The following is a 10335-nucleotide window of genomic DNA, read 5'->3' on the forward strand; positions in this document are numbered from 1 at the left end:
ACTTCATATAAGAAGTTGGCACATAAGTATAAATTGCATATCATAAATGCCACTGCACAGTATCTAACAGTAGCAGCACCGACAAGTTTATTTTTCTACCTTTCAACAAAACCTTCTTTATGTTCTGTTTACATGATCTTTGAACCTAAGCACTGGGGGGACCACTGTATGTACGAGCCTGCAAGGATACTAAGATATCTGTTGCAACCCGTTTATCTTTACAATGCTCTTGTTGCTGTAGCTGTAGCCCTCGCCGGTGCTCCTATCCTGTCCTAGTTTTCTAATGCGGCGTAATCGCTCTTGTGCAGGTACGAGTCTTGCCTTATGCCAGCTGAGAATAAGCCTCTGGAGATGTCGGTGCTGAAGAGAGTCAAAGAGCTGCTGGCTGAGGTGGACGCCAGGACCGCAGCCAAACACATCACCATGGTGGACTGCAGGGTACGCACGGAAAAGCACACTTACTGTATATATATATGTGTTCATACATGCATACAAAGTTGTGCATAATCATAGGCAGGCAAACAGACACACAGCTCATGTATAATTAATGTTTCTGATTCTTGGACCAGGTGGCTAGAATACTGGGTGTAACTGCAGAGACGCAAAGAATGATGGGAGTGTCTTCAGGGCTGGAGTTACTGACACTTCCACATGGACACCAGCTGAGACTTGACCTACTGGAGAGGTACCAACACATTTGTTTCTCACTGTCTTCCTCTGTGCATCACACAACGACCTCCTTCATTAATTCAAATATTGATCACCACTGCACTTCAGCTTCTGTCCGCCCTCTCATCTCCTCTCTTCACTCTGCAGTTCTTTATCTCCACCCCCTAAATCTCTCATCATCGTTCCTCTTCTTCTCATCCTCAGTTTCACCTCCTTTTTTTCCCCTCCTCTGGTTGGGTATACACAGTGATAGATACTTCTCAACATGCTCTCAGCATGTTACTGAAGCCAACTTAATAAAAACTAAATGTGAGGAATCAAACTGTGCATTACAACTTTCTTTCTTAACTTTGCTAAAGTTTCCAAAGAACCTTTTTGTAAAATTATTCAACAGAGTACTTGAAATAATCTATATTTCATCAGCATCTAGAAGCTCTGTCACAGTGTGAGTTTCCAGAGCGGCTTTGACTCAACATTCCCATTTTCCCTGTCAACTGCTGTAATGAACCTTTTATTGAGTTTTACTGAATTGCGTGCTCCTCTTCCTCTCTTAGGTTCTACACCATGTCTATCATGATGGCGGTGGACCTGTTAGGCTGCACAGGAAGCACGGAGGAGAGGGCGGCTCTGCTCCATAAGACCATCCAGTTGGCGGCCGAGCTGAAGAGCAACCTGGGCAACATGTTTGGCTTCGCTGCCGTGATGAGAGCTCTGGAGCTGCCGCAGGTAAGAGGCAGATACGATACCAAGTCACTATCATGAGCACAAAAACTCAGCTGTATTCTTAAAATGTGTTTTTTTAATCTTTAATTGTGTTAGATTTCCCGCCTGGAGCAGACGTGGGTGACGTTACGGCAGAGACATACAGAGGGCGCTATTTTATACGAGAAGAAACTCAAACCTTTTATGAAGAATATGAACGATGGCAAAGGTGAGATTCTAGTGAGCAGTAATCATAAGTATATACAGCGGGGAAAATAAGTATTTACATGGTGAGCATGCATAGAGGCCATGGTGGTTAAATGCATTACTCATTGTTTTGTTTTTATATAACTACCTGCTAATTGCAGGTCTCTATAAAGCTCTCTGTCAGTGATCTTTGGCTCTTAGGTAGCTCTTCTTAGTTTTCTTTTGACTCGGAAATCTTGTGAGGAGCACCTGGTCGTGGCCAGTTTATAGTAAAATGTTGTTCTTTTTAGTTCCGGATAACGGCACTAACGGATAAAACGATGCATTCAGATACGTCTGTAACTGATTCCATCAATATGTTCTGCAAGGAAGGACAGAGAAACGCCATGTTTCTCTTTCCTTCCTTACATATTCCATTGCCAGCACCGGTACAAGAATTACGGTGTGCGTTTGTTTCTTATCTCAATCAGTTTGTTCTGCAACATAAGTTTCTGAGGGTCTTGAGAGAGCTCTTTGCTTTTCCCCATCATGAGATGCCTCTTATGTGACACCTTGGTGATGAGAAAGCTTTTTATAGGCGTCAACTGGACTAAACCAGCTGATATAACTTTGCACTGATAGGGGACAGGATTACTTTCTAAACAGTGACAGACTCCAGCTGCTTTCTTAGCTTTCCGTACCTTTTTGCGCCTCCTTTTCTTCGTGTGTTCAATACTTATTCCCTGCATCATTTCACTTTATTACACATTACTTAATTTATGGACATAAGTATTTGGATTTCTTTGTACGTGTGCATTACTGTACTTGGGTTGTTGCCGACATCTGGTGAAAATTTCATGTCAATAGCTCTATTAGATTTTTTTTTTTTTTTTTGATAAAAATGTTGACACGTTCAATACTTATTTTCCCCGCTGTAAGTAGTTGGTGTGTGTTGGCAATGCATGTTTCACTCCAAAATGTGTGTTTGTGTGTGTTTCTTCCTTCACCTACAGAATCTAGCGCTCTGTCTAACACCTCCTTCCCCCACATCATCCCCGTCCTGTCCCTGCTGGAGCGAGGCCTGGCTCTCGGGGAGTCGCTGGAGGCGTGGGAGAGCGCCGAGGTGGGAGTGGACGTGGTCATGTACCACCTAGAGGCGGCCCGTACCATCGCACACCACGGGGGAATCTACAAAACCAACGTGGAGACCAAACTGCAGGGTAAGTCCACGTTCTCGCCGCTTCTTGTTGCCGTGCCAACGTGTGTTACATCTCATGCCGTTAACGTATCGATGTTAACGAGGACGCATGTGTACAGCATCAGGGTCACGGCATCACAGATTTGCTGTAATGATCGTTCATGTGTGGTTACTGTGTTGACTGTATTGATCCCTAACAGTTCTGTATTGGTTCTCAGTTTGAGGCCATTACTGCTTTATTGAACAGTCTTTCAGCAACTGTCAATTCAAATCTGTTTTCTGTTATATGTGGCCATCGATCAGCCTGACCTCAGTCTGCTCCTTTCATCAACACTTTTTTAATCCACAACTAAGACGCATACTTCATACAGTTATTAGGGCTGCTTCAGCTGAGGAGGCTTTAGTGGATGTATAGAGTGGAGCTGAAGAGTTTCCATTTTTTTTATTAAGCATTGGGGAGAATTGCACCGACTAATGAAGAAGGCACAGTGGCATATTTCTGTGTAGCCTCTGTGCAATGAGCAAATGAGCAGAATGAATAGTCAGATTGAGCACAGTATTGAGGTTCATTCTTTACCTGTGTGACTAATAATCCCATCTCAATGGTCTACTTACTAATGTTATCAAAGCTTTCAACCACCTCTATTGAGGTTCAGCATATAGAACAGAGTCATATATGAAAAGTCTGATTTAAAAAGTGGGCGTAAACAGAGGAAATGGCAAATGTGGCTACTTAGTTTAAGGTACTTGTAATATGTTGTTTATGGTTTGATCTTTATTCTTTTTTTATAGATATAGTTACTTTTAATACAAAGTGAAATGTGGTTAAATGCAGTTATATTTGATCTGAAGCACAATAAAAATGTTGCTTAGTCCAAGTATAATTTTGTCAAGTCTAACAACATTTGTACATTTTAAGTTGGTTTATTTCATTCATGTTTTTAATCACTTACACTTACAGCTCTATTTCACCGTGATTGTTATGAATGTAATCTACATAAAGTAACCTCTCCTCTCCTCTCCTCTCCTCTCCTCTCCTCTCCTCCCCTCAGGATTCCAGGAGCGGGCAGAAATACACGAGATCTTCCAGACGGAGTTTCAGATGCGTCTGTTGTGGGGCAGCCGCGGCTCCGAGGGCAGCCAATCAGAGCGCTACGAGAAGTTTGACAAGGTTCTTACTGCCCTATCACACAAGCTAGAGCCTCCAGTGCGTCACAGTGAGCTATAGCACCTGCCCTGAACACCCGCCATTGAAAAAAAAAAAAAAAAGAAAAAACACCCCCCCCCCCCATCTGCACTCACCACTCATAGTGGTATCATGGTCTTGTTTTGCATCGCCAAGGATGATGTAGAACCAATGTGAACACTGGGAGGGGTGAGAGTGACTGAAGAGGCAGCTAAAAGAGCACTGAGAAGAGGGTTACTCACTTAAAACATGTGTTGCACTGACTGTGAACTCCAAATAAGGCATGGGGTTCCTCCTGTTCCCCCCTGTGGACTTCCCCCACTTGGCGCTAAAATATTTAAATGGCAACAAACAGAAGACAAGCTAAGTAGTAAAGAGTATGGGGGAGACGGACGGCCCGCTCCTCTGCTTGGTACCAAGAGTAACATGTGTACGGTGTGGCCCGAGGGCCAAACAGAGCTGCAGAGTCTGGCTTTGCTCCAATAAAACACAGACACTCTCTTGTTTCAAACAACTGCTGTCACACACTGTAGCAGAAAAAACAACAATAACTTACATAGCTCATACAGTATATTGATGTTTAGTCTGTGTGACTGAGTGAGTGTGTGTCTGTATGTATGTTTACATTCCTTCATTTTCTGTGTCATTCAAGCTTTTTTTTGTCTTATTTATTTGGTATGATTAAAGGATATCAGAGCATTATGGACATTGCTTCACCAAAGTATCACACAAGAATCCGTCAGCGCTCATTCTGAGGAAACCGTGTTCATAAAACCTCATTAAATATGTATCAAGCAGACCCATTGAATCCCATTAAAAATGTATCAGGCATGCATTAATAAATGTATCAGAAATGAAACATTTGCAAAAGTAATGCTGCAACTTCAGTAAGAGGGCTTTGCAAAGAAGTTAAAAACATTAAGAGGACTAAGCAAGCCTCCCTCTGTTGTAGTTCAACTAACACATTTGATATTGTGTGTCTCGTGCACAAAACATAGCTAAACGCAAGCATTTAGAGACAGAGGGGTGTACACTCTTTAAATCTAGTTAAATTAAAGCAATGTTTCACTTAGTGTAGAAGCATTTACGAACATGCTTCATCATGGCTCCGGTTCCAGCAGTCTGGAGCTGTAGTTTATAGACTAACAGAAAAAAAAAGAAAATCCTTGATGCATGCAAATGTTGCACCAAGTCAAATGTTGCTTTAAGATGATTATTTGAATATCAAGATGAGTCAAAATTGAGAAATGATTCGGTGGAGATATTTCTTCTCTGTGGATTATCTTTAATGAAGCTCAACAGATGGAGAAATTCTGACATGTGTCTTTTTTTATTTTCAGTCTGAAAAGTTTAATGAATGAGTCAGTGAAGGATGTGTAGATCACAGCCCTGCTACAGACAATGAGTTTTTTTGTTTTTGTTTTTTTTCTTGTGTTGACTTCAAATAATCAGAATAATTTTATTGCAAAGGGATTACATCCTGGTCGACTGACTGTCCAGTGGTGTATTTACGGTATGTGGGCCTGAGAGGGGTGGAGCCAACTCTCAGGACTATGCAATCATTTCAACTAAGGGCTGAGACCCCTAAAATGAACATTTAGTCCTAGAAATATTATTCAGTTTTTCACTTTTCCCTCCCTTGTGTCATTTTCTTTTTGAAATGTCTATGCTTTATTCCAGACTTTTTCCTATCCAAACTGATGACCTGTATATGAATGAAAGTCATGTCAGATATCGGTCAGATAGGTCTAAACAAATATCATTCTACCTTATGAGTATCAGATATCCTTATAAGGATGTTTGATCGTCCCACTTTCTGGTCTGAGGTATATTTGAGTGAGCTGTGCAGATCAAAGTTCACAAGGTGAGTCGTCGTGTGTCAGTTCCCTCTGTAGTCCAACAGGGGGCAGTCTATAGTCAGCAAAAAACAATGAATCTGTAATTGTAAAACAAGAAGACGTACAAACACACACAAGGGACAAATGTTGACTGTGTGTGTTTTGAGACCAAGAGGATGCCTGCTGGTTTAGGTTTGATATCTGCGAACCCTGATGATGAAAAGGTGACAATGATGTAATGTTTTTATTTGTTGTCTGTTGAATGCTGTACAGGAATGCTCTGACCGTGTGTCCATTCTCCTGTTATGTGTAACAGGACTGTATGAGATGAACTTGAAAAACAAAAAGATAAGAAATGATTTAGGTTGGATCTCATGTTTTTTTTACGTACTGTACATAGCAATTCACTTTTTTTTCTTCTTTTTTTTAATAAAATGATTTGCTTGTCTCAATGACTTTGATTCTTTATTCAAACCAAAATGTATGGGACGTTATCGGTGTAATATAAAACCTTACTGAGAAAAATCTGATTAATATTTTACAATCATCAAACTCCAAACTATAATGAACTCATCAATGAGCCACACTGTACTGGTTTGGAGTCAGTCCCATATACAGTACACTGACACGTACTGACACAAGTTCTTACTGGAGAATCAAATCTGTGGCTGAAGTCAGTATCAAATACTTATTTACCCAGGTTAAGAGTAATATTTTTCCGTAACAATCATTTATTTTCACCATCAACTAATCTGTCTTTTATTTTCTTGTGTGGTTATTTGTTTGGTCAAAAAAAAAAAGTAAAATAATTGCAATATATATAACCGCACTGGCGGTGATTTACCTCAGTTTCAGTATTTTAATAGACAAACTTTCGGTCAGGGGACCTTGACCCAGATACTTTCCCTATTCTAACATGAAAAGTCATTTTATTTAGATAAATTCTGTATTCAAAAAAAAATCTAATTTCTTAAAGCTACAGTGCCCATGAATTTGAGAAAATGATTCAAATTCTTAAACTACACATAACTCTGTTTTAAAATATTTAATTAACAATGAGGGGAGTTTTCCCTTTGTATCTCTTATTGGCACAGGAGAAGATGAAGGTGATGGTGAGCTGCACTGCACTGCCATATACCTTCACACATTCACATACATCGCCATCACCGCCAGTTCCACCAAAGAGGCTGAGCAACAACTGTTTTAGGTCTTTTGAGTCCTGAGACTTAAAAAAGACTCATCTGTAGTAAGTGGCTATTTTGTAATACACAATAGTAGCCAGTAGGCAGCAGCATTTCTACAACTACAGCTGAGCTGACCCTCCTATAATTTACAGTTTACAGGCCTTCCTCCAGCCAATTGCAGTTAAGAGCATCTTGGTTCCTGGTCCTGTTGAGGTGACTGTGCAGAGCAGCACTTCCTGACTTCCAGTGGTTTCTGGACTTCCTCCACATACACCAACATCCTCCCCAATTCACATCTCTTGGATCACATTCTGTGCAGCCTCCTGTGCACTTGAAGTACTCTGTTTAGTCTGTTTTTAAAATATTTGTAATGCATGGAAAAATCTGTAAGTGTGTTGCTCCTGTTTCACAGAAAACGCACAGTAGGAGTGCACGAAGCATGCGTATTGTGCGAAGCATCACACATTGTTTTGTAGACAGACCCATGGTGATGGCAGTGGGAGGGAGACAAAGACAGATGGACTGTGTGTGTATGAGTGTGTGTATCCATGCATGTGTGAGAGTGTGTGTTTCTCTGTGTGCTTGTGCATGTTTGTGTATCAGTGTGTGTTTCTGTCAACATGTGAGTGTGTGTCTGTGTGTGTGCCACAGTACAGATGTTGCAGGAGTGCTGCTGTTGCTCTTGCTGCTCGGTCCTTTCAGGAGGGAGGCGGTGGTGCGGCCTGGCCTGGTACAGTAGCTGTTATGCTGAAGGAGGCGTTGCAAGTTGATTCCAGGTGATAATTTTCCTGGGAGAAGCAGAAAGTGGAAGAAATACAGCATTTGTGACATCAACTGTGGTGTAGAGCAGAAAAGGACAAAACAGAGGAGCGCACAAAGGAATCAGACAGAACAGAACAGAAAGGGATCCCCTCATAATCTACAATAGAAAATTATCATTCGCTCTGCTCTTTGTCTCCCCTTTCCATACAGTTCCATAGGCGTAACATGTTATGGATGTAATCTCTAAGAGGATTCTCTCTGCTTGGTATCATGGTACATGTTAATTTCAGCTCTTTATGTTCCTTATTGAAACAGACCCAAGATCTCCCAGGCCTGCCTGCCTGCCTGCCTGCTTGCCTGCCAGCCAGCCAGCCAACCAACCGTCATCAATTCACCCCTAATCTCTCCCCCCAGCTCTTTTATAGCTAATCCATTGTGTTGGTCATTGTCATCTGATCATGTGTGACCTAGGCTGCTCTATAGCCGGTTCCTGGCAGTGTAGCACTGACTTTTGACGTCCATCTACAGCCAGATATGGGTGTTGGGGTGTAAACTCGGTTCATGGGAGTGGGGGCTGTACATTTGCTGGGCTGTGGGATTTCTTCATCTCAAGAAATGTTTAAAAATCACATTAAACTAATTCAAGTTAGAGTACGAGAGGCTCAGGTGAACATGACTAAATTTTGAGTAAGATACAAATAGTCTCTCATAGGATAAACACAATAGACTAGTGAAGAAACAGAAATGTTTGACCACATGTATTGGGTATGGGAGGTTTTCACTGAGTCACAACCAGAAAAAATGTAATTTAAACAGTATGTATATGTTGGCTGATTATTCACATGGGATATTGTGCTTCCTGATATTAAAAACACAACATTATGAGCATTAGATTCCCATAGTGATTGAAGTTAACATCTATTTCACATTATTTTCATAATCAGACTATTAAAATACCTCTAAATGTAAATGCATCCTGGTTCAAAATCAAATGTGAAACAAATGAAGCCATAATGAAGATGTGAATTGCCATTTGTGTACAGTAACCAAATTTTACTGTGATGCAGAAAGCACAAGATGTTCATCAGAATACAACAGGACTGTAACATATACCATTCATAACAACAGTGTGTGAGCCTCAGGGCGGCTTAGCAAATGTGCTGTGACACCCAGTGATGGTGTGATCATTCCTGGATAACTCACTCTATACCCATGAAACTCGTGGCCATAAAGCTCCCTCCCACACCTCACCTTCTGCCTCACCCACTGACTGTGAGGATACACCTCATCCCAGCTGGGACGAGAGACATGCAGCCAGTTACTGTACGCATCATGTCTTCATTATCTTTCAGAACTTGCAACAAACTGCGTCGACCGTCACCCTCGTTTTCCCGCCTGCCTCCTCACCCCCGCCTGGCCCCTGGTCGATCTGTCTATCTGCCCCTGCACTGACTCCTCATTAACACATGAATGAAGACAGGGAAGGGCCTGCTAAGGCTTGGACGCCAACAGAAGGCGACGGATTTGCAATTCAAACCTCTCGCTGACCCCCTCCCACCCCCACCTCGTCCTCCCCAGCCCCTGTATACTGGGACTGGAACTGTCACCAGTATGATTGAGGACGTATGTAAGGAGGGAGAGAGGGACAGAGGGAGACAGATGTGCATTCACACACTCATGTCATGCCTGCGCACACTTTTCATGTTGACGGACACAACTCGAACACATGCACACATGCATATGCACAGAGAGAATGAGAGCGAATGAGAGAGTGTGTGTGAAGCAGGGAGTGTTGTAGGTAGTAATGATTTTCTAATGTAATGATTTTACAAAATAAAGTCAAGTTCAAGGGGATATCAGTCCATAAATGAAGGCACCACCATATGGCATGCTAATTGCAGAGATTTTGGCTCAGGAACAAGTGCATCAGATAATTTTACCTAGGCCAAAAAGGAGGAAGGAGCAAAGCATGCAAATCAAAACATTAAACAATATATATCCAAAATAATTCTGGCTTAATAATAGGCCTAATCATTTCCCAGCAATATGCAACAAACAGTCTAACGTGTGTGCAGAACAGAGCTCAGTCAATGTTCAATGTTCAATGTTCAAGTTCAAAAACGTGTGCCCAAAGCCTGGAAACTGTTTAATGTAGCTATATAAAATAAAAGTAAAATGTAACACTGAATGGTTCTGTGAAGCTCTTTAGCTGCTCATATTAACAGCATTTAATTTCACACAATGCATTAGATTAGAGAGTCAGAGATCAGAGTGACTAAACAGTTATATTTAGGGCATTAAAAACACTAAAGACAGATATCCAACACAATTGTTAAGCTCTTGGCATCATTCCATACATTCATGGCTGTGTATAATTTCTCTTTTCTTTGTTATAGATGGAGTTGTACAATGTAGGCAAGTCTACAAATAATTATTTTCTCCATCTCTCTTTCTGTGTAGCCTATAATTTAACTGGCTGCAATATGATTCCTTCACTTTGGCAGAAACTAGAAATATGGCCTCACAAGTGGAGTGGAGGAGGTTTTCATTTAGAAATGTAAAAATTATCAATTGAAAACATTTATATTATTAAAAAATATATACATATAT

General features: G+C 41.2%; 1 protein-coding gene across 5 annotated transcripts in view; it reads left to right on the top strand.

The window, feature by feature from the left end:
* Positions 1–6231, top strand: part of sh2d3ca (SH2 domain containing 3Ca) — a 61483-nt gene extending 55252 nt beyond the window's left edge. For all 5 annotated transcript variants that reach the window (XM_085793730.1, XM_085793729.1, XM_085793731.1 and 2 more), the window contains 6 exons: positions 309–438; positions 570–685; positions 1224–1395; positions 1489–1600; positions 2571–2777; positions 3808–6231. In XM_085793730.1, the coding sequence (XP_085649856.1) occupies positions 309–438; positions 570–685; positions 1224–1395; positions 1489–1600; positions 2571–2777; positions 3808–3983 (913 nt within the window). In that variant the 3' untranslated portion in view covers positions 3984–6231. The remainder of the gene's footprint in view (positions 1–308; positions 439–569; positions 686–1223; positions 1396–1488; positions 1601–2570; positions 2778–3807) is intronic.
* Positions 6232–10335: the final 4104 nt, after the last annotated feature.

This window comes from Trachurus japonicus, chromosome 12, assembly GCF_045865225.1.
Source record: "Trachurus japonicus isolate A0001 chromosome 12, Traja_1.0".
In the NCBI taxonomy this organism is placed as follows: Eukaryota; Metazoa; Chordata; class Actinopteri; order Carangiformes; family Carangidae; genus Trachurus; species Trachurus japonicus.